Genomic DNA, 18,931 nt, shown 5'->3' with positions numbered 1-18,931 from the left:
GGCCCTTAAAGGATGCCATTCGTGGAAGACATCTTGAAGACGCCGAAGAGGTGATTCGCAAAGAGGAAGAAATCGCTTCGTGACCAGAACAAGAAGTGGTACCGAAAGAATACACGCCCTTGTGTCTCACTGGTGGGAAGCCATAGAACGTGAAGGGGATTACGTGAAAAATAGGCAATGTAGAAGAAACATCATTCTTTCTCGTGTGTACGTTTCATCGTGTTCATACAGGTCCAATTTGACAAGAATGGGGCAGGTGACCTTATAGTAGGAACTATCCAGACATTTGCCTGAATTATTTTAGGGAAACCACGGAAAGTCTAAATCAAGATGGCCGGATGAAGATTGGAGCTTTCACCCGCCCGAATGCAATGGCAGTCAGTTTGAAACACTGTTGCCTCATTCGGTTTATTTCTCGTGTGAAGTACTGTTTGCAAAGAAGTTGTTCATTGAAACTTCCTGGCAGATTAAAACTATGTGCCGGACCGAGACTCGAACTCGGGACCTTTGCCTTTCACGTGCAAGTGCTCTACCAACTGTGCTACCCAAGCACCACTCACGCCCCGTCCTCACAGCTTTACTTCCGCCAGTACCTCGCCTCCTACCTTCCATACTTTACAGAAGCTCTCCTGCGAACCTGCAGGTCCTGCGAACCTTCTGGTCCCGAGTTCGAGTCTCGGTCCGGCACATAGTTTTAACCTGCCAGGAAGTTTCATATCAGCGCACACTCCGCTGCAGAGTGAAAATATCATTCTGGAAGTTGTCATTATTGTAAATGGTCAGTGCTACACTGTTCATTCATTTCTCATTTCCATTCACTTTAAGCACGTTCCTTCACACAGGGACACTACACACACTACCAGCTGACGTCAGGACCATAGCGATGATGCCTTGTGCACCGCAACCTCCCGTTTGCGAGCCTGAAAAACTGGGCCAATGAGTGAATGAGCTGTTGAGCTCTAATGTTATACATTGCATTACTTTGGAAGTAAAGAAGTCAGTAAGAAAAGAACGTAAAGAAAACATAGTGTGAAAGTGTTATGGGAAGTGACAGTTGTTTTATTATCATTATTATTATTTATTTGTGTTGCCTTTTTTACGACGTCTCTACTTTGTTTTCTCTAAACAACCCGTCACTGTGTGGGATGTACTGTGCTACATGTGTATTTTAACTGCCTCTTTGAATAAGTTTGTTTTAGTAAACTCTTTAGTCTTCTTGTACAATTCGTTGTACAGTTTTATTTCTCGGCGCCATAACAATCTAGTTGATTGATTGATTCAATATGATAACGCTCTTCGTGACACATGTCTGAAGACTTCAGAACACATCACTCAACACGGTTGAGTTTTATGTTCATTCTCTCTTGGTAATTCTAAGTTCATTATAGATATTGTTCGATGGTCACGGACTGAGTGCAGTAATTATGAACTTTATTCGATGCGTAAGTTGATTGGTACACGGTGTGCATAAAATCCTTAATGTTTTGAACAGATCTTTAAAATGAGCTCGACTACTATTTTTGGTTCTTACTCTTACGGTCCTTTTCTGTAGTTTGGAAATGTGCCAACAAAATAGTCCCCATTTGATATTACTCACTCATACCAACGCTTTCTCCAGTCCCCAGAAAACCTGTGGATTTCTTTTATCTCTCTTGGCGATGTATTTTTATTCTCATCTATGCTTTTAAAACGACGACCTTTTAAATTTTTCTATTTTCCCGGGAACATTCTCAAGGCACATGGGAATATGGAGGCTGCGGCAAAATGACGTCATTGGTTACAGCCAAAAATTCACAACAAGCAACGAAGTATGAGCAAGTGAATTATTTCGGTACAAAAGCCATGATTTGTTTCTCCACAAATTCATGAGTTTTTTTTTTCAGACTGCGTCATTATTGATCGTTCGACCTTGTGAGAATATCTCATGTGTGATATGCTGTTAAAATCGAAGAAATCTGTGAGCGTAACCATCACATTTCCTCACTTCTCAAGCATTTTACGGTCTTGATCCCGAATGCTTCCAGTGATATGACTGAGCTTTATTTTCGACGTCCTATCGTTGAACCTATGTTTCATCACCTGTTACGACACGTTTCAGCAGTTCTGCATAATTATTGACTTCAACTTCCGACTCCTGACAGCTTTGTTCCATATTCAATTATCTTGGAACAAATTTTACTGTCACACTTCATGCCCAAAACATCTTAAAAAGTTTCATGTCATGAACGAATTTATGTGTCAGCATCCACAGTAACTTCTCTGACTGTGTTCCGGCGAACGTTCATAATCATCTCTCCCGCTTTTTCTATGATTTCATCACTGATGATGTGCTGGGGCGTCCAGGCCCCTTGTAATCTTCAACGTTTCCACGGCCTTCTGCACGGCACTGTTTGCCATTCCGAGCAGAAAAGGGCTTTGTTGTGCACCACCTTTGACTTTGCTTTTCTGAAGTACACTTGCACTACACTCTTCATCACGGCACACTAATGTAAAAGGTGTCACGAAACCACCTAAGTACAAATTCCGTGGAGTCCATACCTATTTACTTGTATTAACGCATATAAGACAACTTATTTCCTTTGTGTAAGAGTAAAATTACGTGTGTCAGGTACGTTAACGCTTCGGAAACCTAGATCCAAAAACTTCACCTCATATTTAAACGTGCTTTTCGTGTTGATTACGTCAAAACTCGTGCGAGAGCTGTGATAGTACGTGTACTTTCCTACGCTGAATGTCGCGAATTTCACTCTGTCTCTACGTGAATAAACGTATGTTATTGAGATTTTTCGAAGGTATGATTCTTGTGCATGACTTATTACGTAATAAGTAAGTGTTTGTGATCCATAGTTTGTTTACACATATTACAACTAATATATCGTGTGAAGTCATTTCTCTCTATCAAGAGGAGCGTATACTGTGTACTTATCGTAAATTAACACTACTTCGAGTTTGTCGGAAAAAATCTCGATAAATTAGGGACTTCTGTCCCAGCTTTCTCTGTTGCCGGCTAACAAAATAAATTAATGCTATAGAACATACACAGTGTTGTTCTTTTCATTTGTAGACAGCTTACTGGGAAAATTGTAAAAGCCACTTAATGTCAAATCCTCGGGTGATGGAGCACGCTCCCTGTTTAACCGGTCAAGTTGTCTAGTCGATAGAGAAGCATCTGGTCTGGCTTTGTTCTACAGTAGAATGGCATATGTTGACAATCATTTCTTTCGACTGTTTTGAATATACCTGCGCAGCCTTCGCTACGTCTCACAAAACATAAACACATTCACTAAGGTCCCAGGTGTCACAAAGTCAAGACCATAGCACTATTCTAGTCCAAAAAGATCGTCACCTATAGTCGTTATTGCTGAATCTGCTCAAAAAAACGTTTGCTTGTTTTCTAAAGTGTTCACGCATTGATTGTTGCTTCGTTTCTGGAGTTCTGAGAGAAATCCGTCATCCATCGTCGCAGTTCTGTCCAAAAAGACTCCACATTTCTCGTAACATTGAACATGTTTTAACATTAATTGCATTTGCTGAGTATTGTTATCTTCCCCCCATGAACCATGGACCTTGCCGTTGATGGGGAGGCTTGCGTGCCACAGCGATACAGATAGCCGTACCGTAGGTACAACCACAACGGAGGGGTATCTGTTGAGAGGCCAGACAAACGTGTGTTTCCTGAAGAGGGGCAGCAGCCTTTTCAGTAGTTGCAAGGGCAACAGTCTGGATGATTGACTGATCTGGCCTTGTAACAATAACCAAAACGGCCTTGCTGTGCTGGTACTGCGAACGGCTGAAAGCAAGGGGAAACTACGGCCGTAATTTTTCCCGAGGGCATGCAGCTTTACTGTATGATTAAATGATGATGGCGTCCTCTTGGGTAAAATATTCCGGAGGTAAAATAGTCCCCCATTCGGATCTCCGGGCGGGGACTACTCAAGAGGATGTCGTTATCAGGAGAAAGAAAACTGGCGTTCTACGGATCGGAGCGTGGAATGTCAGATCCCTTAATCGGGCAGGTAGGTTAGAAAATTTGAAAAGGGAAATGGATAGGTTAAAGTTAGATATAGTGGGAATTAGTGAAGTTCGGTGGCAGGAGGAACAAGACTTCTGGTCAGGTGACCACAGGGTTATAAACACAAAGTCAAATAGGGGTAATGCAGGAGTAGGTTTAATAATGAATAGGAAAATAGGAACGCGGGTAAGCTACTACAAACAGCTTAGTGAACGCATTATTGTGGCCAAGATAGATACGAAGCCCACACCTACTACAGTAGTACAACTTTATATGCCAACTAGCTCTGCAGATGACGAAGAAATTGAAGAAATGTATGATGAAATAAAAGAAATTATTCAGATAGTGAAGGGAGACGAAAATTTAATAGTCATGGGTGACTGGAATTCGAGTGTAGGAAAAGGGAGAGAAGGAAACGTAGTAGGTGAATATGGATTGGGGCTAAGAAATGAAAGAGGAAGCTGCCTGGTAGAATTTTGCACAGAGCACAACTTAATCATAGCTAACACTTGGTTTAAGAATCATGATAGAAGGTTGTATACATGGAAGAACCCTGGAGATACTAAAAGGTATCAGATAGATTATATAATGGTAAGACAGAGATTTAGGAACCAGGCTTTAAATTGTAAGACATTTCCAGGGGCAGATTTGGACTCTGACCACAATCTATTGGTTATGACCTGTAGATTAAAACTGAAGAAACTGCAAAAAGGTGGGAATTTAAGGAGATGGGACCTGGATAAACTGAAAGAACCAAAGGTTGTAGAGAGTTTCAGGGAGAGCATAAGGGAACAATTGACAGGAATGGGGGAAAGAAATACAGTAGAAGAAGAATGGGTAGCTCTGAGGGATGAAGTAGTGAAGGCAGCAGAGGATCAGGTAGGTAAAAATACGAGGGCTAGTAGAAATCCTTGGGTAACAGAAGAAATATTGAATTTAATTGATGAAAGGAGAAAATATAAAAATGCAGTAAATGAAGCAGGCAAAAAGGAATACAAACGTCTCAAAAATGAGATCGACTGGAAGTGCAAAATGGCTAAGCAGGGATGGCTAGAGGACAAATGTAAGGATGTAGAGGCCTGTCTCACTAGGGGTAAGATAGATACTGCCTACAGGAAAATTAAAGAGACCTTTGGAGAGAAGAGAACCACTTGTATGAATATCAAGAGCTCAGATGGCAACCCAGTTCTAAGCAAAGAAGGGAAGGCAGAAAGGTGGAAGGAGTATATAGAGGGTCTATACAAGGGCGATGTACTTGAGGACAATATTATGGAAATGGAAGAGGATGTAGATGAAGATGAAATGGGAGATACGATACTGCGTGAATAGTTTGACAGGGCACTGAAAGACCTGAGTCGAAACAAGGCCCCTGGAGTAGACAACATTCCATTGGAACTACTGACGGCCTTGGGAGAGCCAGTCCTGACAAAACTCTACCATCTGGTGAGCAAGATGTATGAAACAGGCGAAATACCCTCAGACTTCAAGAAGAATATAATAATTCCAATCCCAAAGAAAGCAGGTGTTGACAGATGTGAGAATTACCGAACAATCAGTTTAATAAGCCACAGCTGCAAAATACTAACACGAATTCTTTACAGACGAATGGAAAAACTAGTAGAAGCCGACCTCGGGGAAGATCAGTTTGGATTCCGTAGAAATACTGGAACACGTGAGGCAATACTGACCTTACGACTTATCTTAGAAGAAAGATTAAGGAAAGGCAAACCTACGTTTCTAGCATTTGTAGACTTAGAGAAAGCTTTTGACAATGTTGACTGGAATACTCTCTTTCAAATTCTAAAGGTGGCAGGGGTAAAATACAGGGAGCGAAAGGCTATTTACAATTTGTACAGAAACCAGATGGCATTTATAAGAGTCGAGGGACATGAAAGGGAAGCAGTGGTTGGGAAGGGAGTAAGACAGGGTTGTAGCCTCTCCCCGATGTTATTCAATCTGTATATTGAGCAAGCAGCAAAGGAAACAAAAGAAAAATTCGGAGTAGGTATTAAAATCCATGGAGAAGAAATAAAAACTTTGAGGTTCGCCGATGACATTGTAATTCTGTCAGAGACAGCAAAGGACTTGGAAGAGCAGTTGAACGGAATGGATGGTGTCTTGAAGGGAGGATATAAGATGAACATCAACAAAAGCAAAACGAGGATAATGGAATGTAGTCGAATCAAGTCCGGTGATGTTGAGGGTATTAGATTAGGAAATGAGACACTTAAAGTAGTAAAGGAGTTTTGCTATTTGGGGAGCAAAATAACTGATGATGGTCGAAGTAGAGAGGATATAAAATGTAGACTGGCAATGGCAAGGAAAGCGTTTCTGAAGAAGAGAAATTTGTTAACATCGAGTATAGATTTAAGTGTCAGGAAGTCATTTCTGAAAGTATTTGTATGGAGTGTAGCCATGTATGGAAGTGAAACATGGACGGTAAATAGTTTGGACAAGAAGAGAATAGAAGCTTTCGAAATGTGGTGCTACAGAAGAATGATGAAGATTAGATGGGTAGATCACGTAACTAAGGAGGAGGTATTGAATAGAATTGGGGAGAAGAGGAGTTTGTGGCACAACTTGACAAGAAGAAGGGATCGGTTGGTAGGACATGTTCTGAGGCATCAAGGGATCACCAATTTAGTATTGTAGGGCAGCGTGGAGGCTAAAAATCGTAGGGGGAGACCAAGAGATGAATACACTAAGCAGATTCAGAAGGATGTAGGTTGCAGTAGGTACTGGGAGATGAAGAAGCTTTCACAGGATAGAGTAGCTTGGAGAGCTGCATCAAACCAGTCTCAGGACTGAAGACCACAACAACAACAAGTCCAGATGTTTAGTACCCAATGTACACGAAACTTGCGGTATCCAAAAGTGTGCCACTTGTGACCCAGAAAGGTTTGCGAAGTGATTCTTGAACTGAGACTTCATAGCTCTCCGCTTGCCTCCAACGACTTGTTCTGGTCACTGTGTAAGATCATCATCCGCCTCCGGCTACCGTCCATAGCAATCGTCATTATGCATATCACTTCGACCTTTCCTGACCACTTCCGCAGCACACCAAAATATAATAACCGCATAGGGACCTCATCCTCCGGTGAATTTGTTGTGTAATCTACTCTTACGACGTCAAAAATCGAATAATAGCACACTCCTTTACCTTGGCCGAATCGATCATTACGGTGCTCGCAGTAAAGTTCGTACTGAAGAGTGGGCCGCTCAAGGCAAAGCGGCAGCGGCAAACGGAACGACTTCTTCCATGTCATCAGTAACATGGTGAAATTGTCGGAGACCTTAAAAGTTAAAAATCTCGTATATGTGTACTGCATAAACTAATGAGATCAAAGAAGTAAAGAAAGCAATTTCCATCACCAACTCTATTAAACCCACCGTTTACATTGCGCAGCGTTTATTGACGCAGAACCACAACAGCTCACAAATTAAAGCGGACACAATGTTAGCTAAAAACCCTGGTCAACTCAGGTTAGCCAAAACGAAGTTCCGAACGTTTCCAGTTCATAACCACAAGCCACGTTCATGTATAGCAGACAGGTAAGCTCTGTGATCGTGTCCAACACACGTACGCCGCACAGAACTCCAGGGTCTAAGCAGCTCTGTACTGAAAGTGAAACTAGCTTTTTAGTTGGTCTGGCGGTTCCGCTTACACCGATCTCTCTGGTACCACGGTACCAGCCCACGTGATACGAATCGTGTGCCCTCTGCTGGTGCCATAGTGGAACAAGTTCTCTGTTGGATCGATGTGGGTCACTAAACCGAGTACCGTATAGCTGGCGTTCGGATGAAATCAGTCATTTGATTCTGGTGCCTGACTGGTGTGCTCAAGGTCTAGGTTAGGTTGAAAGACGATAACTTGGTTGTGAGTTTGCGAAGCCAACGAATCTAAATACGAAATAAACATTTTTGGAATAATTTCCCTGTGGCGTAGACTAATGTTTACGTTCGCGCCACATTTCAGCCGAACGTCAGTTGTGCTGTACTCATTTTAGTTGCTCGTAGCATAGGTAAGCATTGCGCTGCAGTGATTATCTCAGGCTGGACGTCTCCTGCCGGAATCTTGTGCACTTCAGTTCTTTCACAATCGGTGTCAGAGCCGTTACTATCTCGGCGGGAACAATATCCTCTACTAGTGTTGCCTAACTTTCTTATTTTTGAACTAGCTTTGTAGATTGAGAAGTGATTTATTTTCCCTCTAAATGATGGCAAATCTGAATACAAAGTCCCCTTGCCCTTAATTTTACTACTGCGGAGAATGTACCATGAGTCAGAGGTCGCCTCTGTTACTGTTGCAGACATCACTCAGCCAAGGCACGACGTCATCATCGGATTGGGCGACCCCTCACTGGGCCCTCAGCGGTAGCAGCTACTCGCAGACTCCGCAGAAGGGTGCGTACCACAGCCGCCTGCAGCTCAGCACGCTACAATCATTTAACTTAACTGTAAAGTCATACATGCTTGTTCTTAAACATCTCATCAACTGTGATAAAGCAGTATCTTAGATTTAAGTAATTCGGATGGGTGAGCTCTCACATCCAACTCGTGAGATCGTAAGACAACGCAACCTAAAAGTTTTTCACGCTTCCATTATAATTCTGTGCTTTATGAGGTGACGTAATTCGCCTTTAGAGCAATGTACGGTGGCATTTTCCCAGCAGTGTCCTTCAAAATGATTTTAAGAGGATTGCAAATACGTCAAAAATGCGATTCTGAAAGGACTGAGAAGATATAACTTTACCATAAACACATCACAGGATGCAGAAATTTTTAGCCATAAATTTTAATTCGCGAGGACACAGGATGAAGGCAGAGGGTACCAAATCTGGGCGATATGATTCCAACAATTCGTAAATCAAGTCCCTCAGCTTTTTCCTTAAGAAGGCACTTTAGATGTTGTTCTGACGAAAATTGCCTTTTTTGTATTGAAGTACGGTTACCTTCTCAGTTATGTGTCTAATTTGTTGGATTTTTAGCAGTGTTCAGTTGCTGCTTGCCTTTTTCAACATCATCAACAAAACAAAATCCATTTCACCTCCCAGAGAAGCAATGGCTATGCATTACTTTTTGGGCATATAAAATCGAGTTCACCAGTTTCGGTGCAGCTGAGCCAACTTTAAACCTCTACCTTGATAGCTGTTTCGTATGTTCCGTGTGAAGTCGTGGAAGCAAGTCAAAGCCATCACAAGAGCCCTGTGAAAAATTTCAGATACTTTCATTTTAAAATAATTCAGCATTTTTTCTTTATATTTTAGTCACAATCAAACAAACAGCTTACGTATGATGTAAAATGTACTACACTCTCTCATCTGATTTTACCTGGTATTAATATTTGAGAAGGGAAGTTGCTACTCACCATATAGCGGAGATGCTGAGTCGCAGACAGGCACAACAAAAAGATTTTCACACTTAAAGCTTTCGGCCAGTGACCTTTGTCAACAATATACACATGCACGCGCACACACACGCAAGCGCGCGTGCACACACACACACACACACACACACACACACACACTCACACACACACACACACACACACACACACACACACACACACCATCCAATGACCTTTGTAAACAATATACACATATATGCACACACACACAGTTGCCTGGGACTGAAATCGTGTGTATGAGTTGTGGTTACGTGAGTTTGTGTGTGTGTGTAAGCGTGTCTATTCTTGACAAAGGCCATTGGCCGAAAGCTTTAAATGTGAAAATCTTTTTGTGGAGCCTATCTGCGACTCAGCATCTCCGCTATATGGCGAGTAGCAACTTTCCTTCTCAAAAATTGTTAGATTCCATCGTGGCTTTTCCATTGTTTGATTTTTACCTGGTATTAGCTACTTCATATACATTTTAGTCATCACTCATCCAGTATAATTTTCTAGATGGGGTTCATCTATACTTCACACAGATCTTCAGGAAAACTACAGACATGTAATAATTTAGCCATCCATTCCTTAACAGTTGAAAATGAAGCATCAGCTGCCTTACACACTTTCACTAACTTTCTATTAACGCCTCTTGCTGATACACTGTTCCTAAATAGACACTGCAGCGACATTAAAGGCTGCAGCAGGCAGTGATGGACAGCTGTGTGAGCTGAGGCGTATTATTGGCGGGGGAGGGGGGGGATTTGGGGGTGGAGGGGAGCTCACAGCTACATGATCTGCTAGAAATGGATGCCGTTTGTTCTATTGCCAATTGTGTAGTTTCTCCCTGTATAGTTTTCTTATTCTTGAATCATTCTTGGTGCATTCTTCATATAAGGAAAAACGTAGCCTACACACCTCATTTAACATCCAAGACAAGAATATGCATTTCTGTCTCCTTTTCCTTTTGCCGACAATGCTCTGCACCTCACCAACAGTCGCGGCCCCAAAGAAGTTGTTCTTGCAAGTTCTCGAATCAATGACTGTTAAGAATGCTTACAAGCTGCGCAAACCTAGACACATTGTAGGGTAGGTGAACTACCTAGTGCTTGGGCTGCTGTCATGTATGATGTGCATGCCATCAACGGTTTACCAGCTGCTGCACTGGCTACTGAAACAGTGGTTGTCATAAAATGAAACCTGTGGCAGCTGAGAAATGCCACAGGATAGCTGAGCTTTGGTACATGATACGCTAGCTTTCATGCTTGTGTGCAGTTGCCAGTGTTGTGGCAGTTCCTACTGCTGCATAAGCTTCCAGCCACAGTGGCTACACTCCTAGCCACTGCACAGCTGCTAAGACGGGCGTTTGTGAGTATGTTGCAGGGGGAAAGAGCTCGATGTTGTGCAGACTGCTGTTTGTTCTGGAGCCAGAAATGCATCTATTGCAGTAGGCATAGTGAGACAGCTGTGCAAGCTGGGGCATGTTGCAGTTTGGACGAGCTCATTGCTGCATGCACTGCTGATGCAGATGCTGAGAAAGCAGTATGAGATACCTGTGTGTATCAAGGCTTGTTGCAGCTGATGATGTAAGTAGTGTAAGGCCCCTGTGTGAGCTGAGGCATACTGCAATTTGAACGAATTCATTGCTGAACGAGCTGCTGATTCAGGCACTGAGATAGGCAGTGTGAGCTGTGCAAGCCAACGCTTGTTTGAGTTTGGACAAGCTCATTGCTGTGCTGCCTACTGATGCAGGTTGGGAGATAGGCAGTATGAGACAGTTGTGTGAGTCGAGGTATGATGTAGTTTCGATGAGCTCACTGCTGCGCAGGTTGCTGAGACAGGCAGTGTGTGACAACTCTGCGAGGCAATGCATGTTGCAGTTTGGACTATCTCATTGCTACACGGTCTGCTGACAAGTGCTGTGAAAGGGAGACAGCTGCGCGAGCTGAGGCACTTTGCAATTTGGACGATTTCATTGCTGCATAGTGTGCTGGCAGAAGTGCTGAGAAAGGGAGACAGCTGTCCAGGCCGAGGCATGTTGCAGCTTGGACGAGCTCATTCCTCCGTGGGCTGCTGACACAGGTGCTGAGGTAGGCAAAGTGAGACTGCTGTGTGAGCTGAGGCATGTTGCTGTTTGGGAACAGGATCATTGCTGTGCAGGCTGCTGGCGCAGGGGCTGAGGCAGGCGGCGCGAGACAGCTGTGCGAGCCGAGGCATGTTGCAGGGCAGGCGAGCTCGCTGCTGCACGGGCTGCTGGCGTGCATGCCGTGCGTGCTGTCGCCGGTGGTGCTGCTGCGGCTGCTGCTGCACCGGCTGCTGACCACGGCGGCGCCGCACCTGGCGCGCTGGCGCAGCTGCGCCTCCAGGTCGTCCTTCGCCTCCGCCGGACACGCCGAGGGCCCGCGCACGCCGCGTAGCAGGGCTTCCTCCACAGACACCGAGCCCAGCTCACTGCGCAAGAGGAGGAAGGTACCACCACCCTCACCAATGCTCTCCATTTATTTAAACATTTCATTGTCCAGCGTAGTCACATACACTGTCACTTGGCAGGATCATAAGAGGTAACGGTAATTCGTTCACAAGCAAGAAATCATAATATGGAACAGTAGTTCACTTACAAACACATTGATCTTGTGAGTGAACTACTGCTTAGCCTTCTAATCTTAAGAGGGTAGGTGAGGGACAAACGCAGTAACTTACTTTTCTAGTTTCACATGTGTTACCCCGATCATAAATAATTTCCAATAGAATTTTATCACTTGGAGACGTGTCCATTACGATCGAAATGTCGTTATTTCCATACTTTATTTTCATGGACAAGTCTCCTTATTTTTACAGATTTCTCGATTAGTCAACTTCGGCTTTATGCGTTCTGGGGAATTACGTACACTGTCAGTAATGGAAATAAATAGAAGCCTCTAAGGACATATGGAGAGACAGTATCGGCTTTGGGCGGTGATAGTGGGCTGTGATGACAATGATTCATAGCGATGTGGAACGTAAATTTTTTGTATTGTACACTGAATCTGAAAAGATGTGTCTCATTAAGTAAAAGACCAGTCTGTATGAGGTTCTTTTATCAGGTTAGACGTGAGATCAGAAATTCGTAATGATGCAATATTTCAACGATGCAATTAGTCGTCGTATGAAGATGAGACACAGTTGATGAGTCCCGCCGAAATAGTTTTAAAAGTGCAGATTTCACACGTTCCCCACCCCCGCCCCCACCCCTTCCCTCCTCTCCCTCCGCAAAAGAGAGATGACACGACGCCACAAGGCGTCATTGTTACTTTCACCAGTAATCTGCAGCCGTTACATAAATAACGCAACTGAAAATTACCACTGACATATTCTGATGGTTGCGCTGTGCTGTTAGACGTAGTGTCTCAGTCCAGCCGAAGGCCATCAATCGCTCGAATATACGTATGTAAGATAGAGCCTTTGAAAATGTATTACTCTTAATTATGATGATTCCAGTGGCTCTCAGTTTGGCGTCTGTCTTCCCCATACTTCGTTTCAAGTGACCAGTTTCCTTTAAATCCCTTCGGATGCTTGCTCCGTGGCATGTAACGTTGACTCTTTCCAGAAACTGGTCTACGTTCATCTGTTCATACAGAAATGCGCGTTTCCATCTGTTTATGTGAAATTTGTTACATTTGTACATGTTACACGCTGCACCAACTGTCGATCCTCCCCAGCTAACATTTGGCTGCAGTTACCTGACGTTACAACTTTCCTACAAACAATAGCACCAGTTGCAACTGCATAGCACCGAATTTTTTTCTTCGTTTTTCTTTCCCGTAAGTTCCCCGATGATTTGATGTGACCCGACCCAATTTCTTCTCCTGCGAAAACCTCTAGAACTTACACCAAAAACATTAATGTAAAAATGAACTTGAGAATGAGAGTAAATTCTCGAAAAGCGTTGTGCTAAGCACGAAAAAATAAACAAAGAGTGCAGTTCTTCATTATTTAAATCATGGATGCGTTTGGTACATTGCTTTTCAAATTTTGTGGTGGGTAGGAGGCACGTAACTGGTAGTGATATGGCAGTGATAGCGCCTGTAGCCCATCACTAGTGTAAAAGTCCCGGCTAACTCAAGCACATGACTCACTGCGTGATCATGACCGACAGGCTTAAGTCACCGAAGCACCTGTTGCCCCTGCGGACGCGCAAAGTAAACAGCTTCCCGCGAGCTGGACAAAGATAGATGAGAGAAGCTACCGAGCACACGCCTTGCTACGATCATTCTGTTTGGAGCTTTCAGTGCCCATCTGCTAAGTAAATGAAAAGTCTTGTGCATTAGGCTCTACGTTGTTAATTTTGTAATAAGTGAAGTGTTTAGCTACAGGAAACATCAGAATATCACTGATGTTAATAGCATGTAAAGCGGTTCTATACAATAAGGCTAATGGTTTTCGAGTGCAGTTCGCCACTTGTATTTGTTCTTTACATAGAATGACGGGACAAGCGGAGGTTACCGCGTGTCGCGTGTCACTACTTATTGTGTGGGTTGTTGCAAAGTAGACTCCTTGTAGTTTCATCGGCGTCGGAAAAGTCTCTGCAATTGCTTAGCAATACACCGCCCTGACGCAGTCTTACAACACCTTGTGTACATTGGTCCAGATTGCAGTCACGTAGGGTGCCCTACCACCTTTTTGGGACATTTCATGTTTCCGTTTGATGAACTGCATATTCAGAGAACCGGAGCCTAATATTTTAAAAATAGGACGCAAATTTTAAAATTTTTGTTGTGATAACATACATTGCTTCTTATTCTAAGCAAATATAGTTTTCAGCGATATAATTCGAAGTAATAGTAATGGTACAGGGAAAAATTAAATCAATTAACGAAAACGAAAGGTGTTAAATAAGTATTTTAGTAATTTGTTGAAATTGAAGGAAGTTTAATGATACGAAATGTTAGAGATGAGTTGTAGATTCCCGCCGCTGCATCCAAGCAGGGGTGGTGGGAGGGAGGGAGGGAGATAATACTGCATGCTAAAGGTTCTACGTGATTCCACTATAACCAGTTATCTGTGCCGGCTTATGTAGTACTTGGTCAAGGAATTAGCCATTATCCTCTGTACTGCTTCTTGGATCAATTTCGCCATCAGCCCCTGAGTTGGACGGTCTCTGTGACCGAGCGGTTCTAGGCGCTATAGCCCGGAACCGCGATGCTGCTACGGTCGCAAGTTTGAATCTTGACTCAGGCATGGATGTGTGTGATGTCCTTAGGTTAGTTAGGTTCAAGTAGTTCTAAGTCTAGGGGACTGATGACCTCAGATGTTAAGTCCCATAGTGCTTAGAGCCATTTGAACCATTTTGAAAAAAAATGGCTGTTCAAATGGCTCTGAGCACTATGGGACTTAACTGCTGAGGTCATCAGTCCCCCAGAACTTAGAACTACTTAAACCTAACTAACCTAAGGACATCACACATAGCCATGCCCGGGGCAGGATTCGAACCTGCGACCGTAGCGGTAGCGCGGTTCCAGACTGTAGCGCCTAGAACCGCTCGGCCACTCGGGCCGGCGATCATTTTGATCCTCTGAGTTGTTTGTGATGTTGATTGTTCGTTGTGTCTTGGGTCTCATGTCAGGTCTGTTTTGTCGTCCTTTTGCATAACAAATGACCACGCCTTTGAGGTCGAGCTTGTCGTGCTGTCGAGTACTTTCCATGCTTTTTCGTCTCTAATATGTGCTGTAGTCGTCTGTCCTGAGTGAAAAGAGTACAGTGTATTACGGCTTGCTCTGAGGAATCTCTCTCCCCTTGCACTGAGGTGAATGCAGTGCAAATGCATTGGGTAAGGTCCAAACCCAGTCAGACAGTGCATCTGATTTGGTTGATAGGTCTCATTCCTAACCTTTCCTGGTGGTGGGGAATATCGTATCAGCTCTCCAGCTCATATCACTACTATTCCACTCCCGCTGCTAGCTATCCGTCTGCTACCACTTTAAGTGACCTTTGTCTCTTATTTCTTCCCCTCTTATGGTAGTTATCTTGTCCAATCTTCCTATCTTGAGCCAATACGCTGCGGCACGATATCTTACAGTGCTGTCTATCGGGTAGACTCTCAAGACCACAGAGCTTCAAGGGACTTGGTCCGAAATCCCCCGACAACTTGAGCAACAGCACATTTCTTTGCCTTCGGCTAACATCTGTACTGTTTGTAACAAAGCTTAAGCGGTGTGCGCATGTACTCGCCACAAGCCATAAAGCCATACGGTCCACTCAAAGAGAATGCAGTAATATTTGCGCAGTGTGACGAGTAGTAATCTAACGTGTTCAGTGTTTAACCTGGCTAGTTTGTCTGTTAATTGTTCGGCCTTATCACAAACTATCTGTGTGTGGTTATAAAAGTTTAGTCGTTCGTCAGTTTGTGTGCCAGGGTATCTTGTTGTCATATTGCGTGTTTTGTTTGATCATGAGCTTACTTTGTAGTTTGATTTTTAACGTTATTTGATTTGTTTTGTTGGTTGCTACGTTAAATTTATTGTTTTTACACCAATTGACTTTTTGGCGACTTTTTAAAATTTTATTTGCTGCTTCCTAATGACAAAGACAGGTCGTGTTTTTACAATGTGGAATTGTGTACATGCATAATAGGAAGTTCTTATAATTCTAAAATAGTTTTAACAATATTTAAACTTCAAATGCTTGTAAGCTTAAAACTACTTAGGAGACGGAAATGCTTAAACTTAACGATTTACGTATTAAGAAGATAGAGAAATAGCAAGATAGAAATAGTTTAGATTTATAGAACGCCACCACCGACCCTGCGCAGGAGGGAAAACCTCAAAAAGACTGCCGTCTTCCCTTCCGCACCCCCACGCCCACCCCGGTCTGCTACTACTCAGCGTCCGACGCGGGGATGGAAAATCGACCTGTTACAACCGATTTTGGTTCTGAATAATCGGTGTTTTCGGTATTTGTTTGTTCTCGTTTGTTCTGGTTTTTCATTTTTTACTAATGACCGAGTAAAAGCCGCCATAGCTATTAGTCACAGCAGCAGTGTTAAATTCTTTTTTTATAAATAAAACGTTTTTATACAGTAATATTCATTCGTAAAATTTCCGTTGCTTTCAAATGTTGGATTATTATAGACATGGGTAACAGCGATCAGAATTATTTTAAAAACAACGCCTACAGTCAGTTGGAGACTAGCAACAACCATATGACATAAGAATCTTTGCAGCAGTGAGGAGGCAATAATGAATCCGTCGCCACGTGGCATGGCCTAGTAGACGGTACGCTAATACGTCACGCGTGCAAGACTTCCTCTCCCTCCCCCCTCCCCCGTCCACCTGGTCTATACGGTAGTTTCTCGCTCTCGTCCTCAGACATCACTTGTGTTGCAGAAAAGTACCATCAACGATTTGGAGGTGTTCTTCGAAGTGCGGCCGCTATGAAATACAATGTTCCATTTGCTTTAAAACATTAAAAACGGGAGCAGGTACAAGAAACTTGCGATATCACATAAGCAAGAGATCCACAGTGTTCCTTGGACGATGGGGTAGATTTCATTGATATACCTATAATTCTACAGACATGGTATAAAATCGGGATAATAGCTGGATCCTTAATTTTGTGGTTGCTTCAGGGTGAAAATTTGATACCATCGAAAAGTGAAGATGTGGGTAAGTCGTCAACTTGTGGCCTTCAGCTCTCGCGGAAGCCACGCCCGTCTCGTTCACCTTCGTAACCTTTCTTAGAGACAATGAGACCGATTTCCGCCGCCATCTCAAAGTATATCGATCGTGATCTCCTACTCCTTCACCTTCATTTTAACTTTTCAGTCTTCGTTCGAAGTCTGTGTTACTTACTGGATGAAACAGCAATAAAAGCCGAAAATCGGTTATTTCAGAAACCGGTTTTTTCGCGGTTTTAAGAAGTGTGGTTAAACTGGAAACGAGAACGACCGGTGTAACCGAAAACCGGTTGTTTCACCGATAACCGCCATCCTTACCTGAGGACGATGACCTCAGCACTACTTTGTGCTTCTCGGCCACAGATAGCGTGATCCTATAACTTAGGTACCTGTTATGTTTACTAGCATAAAAGAATGTGTTTCTGTTGTCTATTCACTATAACTGCTTGTTACAAGGTCAAGTTTGAGCGTTCTATGTAGAACGCAGCCATTGTACTATGCGTGTAGGTGTCACTGGACTTAGCTCTATACTGTGCGGCTGGTGCCGGCGGAGGTTCGAGTCCTCCCTCGGGCATGGGTGTGTGTGTTTGTCCTTAGGATAATTTAGGTTAAGGACTTAGGGACTGATGACCTTAGCAGTTAAGTCCCATAAGATTTCACACACATTTGAACATTTTTGAACTTAGCTCTACGTGTTGTGTGTGTCTTGTTTGTGTTGTATGTTTAACAAAACTAACTGTGCCTTTTTCCTTAAGCGTTACACAAGTTGTTTGCAGGTATTTGTTATATCTATACAATAATTGTTCGAAATCTATAATTCTTGATATTATTTTATGTATAGATCTTTCGCTGTACGTCATTATCAGTTTCTTCTTCGATATCTGAGTCTGTCTTAGGTGCATCCATTCATGCTTTATTGAATAATAGGACAATAGCGATTATACCGGGTGGTTATAATTAAACTTTCCCTATTTGACACATTACAATATGGAAATTAATTACCGCACGAGTAGCAAACTTAGTGGCATTAATATCCAGAATATGAGCTGCATGATATCCATGCGTCAGAGCGCCACCGTCCAGTCCCAACTATGGCAACGAGGTGCCGTGATCAGTCATCGTGATTCATAGTCTCACACACAGCTGACCAGTCGCAGTGCACTTGTTGGTGTGTCAACATGAGCTGTGACAAAAGGAGCAGGGCATTATCGGTGAAGCTCTATTGTCAAAACAACGGTAATAACCCCATCTGTAAGGATTACGGAAGGGTCCTCTTTCTCCACCTGCTGTGCAGAGCATGATGAAGAAGTTCGAATCAACTGGAGAACTGGGCGTCGCTCCAGGAAGAGGCCGACGACCGGTTGCACCACAGGTGGTTGATGAAATCGCTGTTGCTATGGCAGACAATGCTGCGCGCAATTCCCGATCGTCAGGCTGTGCGCGTGTTGTGTCACGACAGTTGAACATCCCGTGGTCCACTGAACGGAAGGCGCTTCGAACCATTCTCAAACGGTATTCCTACAAAATCCATATCGTACAGCAGCTTGCACCGCGGCACGCACACTTTCTCGCAAGGACTGAAGATGACGAGGGCTGGCCCTGGACCATCCTATGGACAGACGAAGCTTTTTTTTTTTTTTTTTTTTTTTTTTTTTTTTTTTTTTTTTTTTTTTTTTTTGCGGGTGAGGTGAAGACACAGAATTGCCGGGTGTGGGGATCCTCACCTCCAGTCACTGTACATGAAGTTCCTCTGCATGGTGAACATGACACCATATGGTGTGGTTTCACGGCTACGTTCATAATTGCCCCATTCTTTTTTTGAAAAGGTTGGCGCTCACGGACCAAAGGCGTGCAGTGTGACTGGCAAGCGTTACTGCGATAT

At 43.4% G+C, this 18,931-nt stretch overlaps 1 protein-coding gene across 1 annotated transcript in view; it reads left to right on the top strand.

Annotated features, from left to right (window-relative positions):
* The window catches only part of LOC126235364 (uncharacterized), a gene marked incomplete at its 3' end in the record, with an annotated part of 1,261,863 nt that overhangs the window by 679,481 nt on the left and 563,451 nt on the right, over positions 1-18,931 (top strand). Inside the window, exons 26-27 of the mRNA XM_049944087.1 lie at positions 8,323-8,520; positions 11,658-11,867. Coding sequence (XP_049800044.1) covers positions 8,323-8,520; positions 11,658-11,867 — 408 coding nt within the window. The remainder of the gene's footprint in view (positions 1-8,322; positions 8,521-11,657; positions 11,868-18,931) is intronic.

This window comes from Schistocerca nitens, chromosome 2 (assembly GCF_023898315.1).
Source record: "Schistocerca nitens isolate TAMUIC-IGC-003100 chromosome 2, iqSchNite1.1, whole genome shotgun sequence".
Lineage (NCBI taxonomy): Eukaryota > Metazoa > Arthropoda > Insecta > Orthoptera > Acrididae > Schistocerca > Schistocerca nitens.
This window is presented reverse-complemented; position numbering and strand designations above follow the sequence as displayed.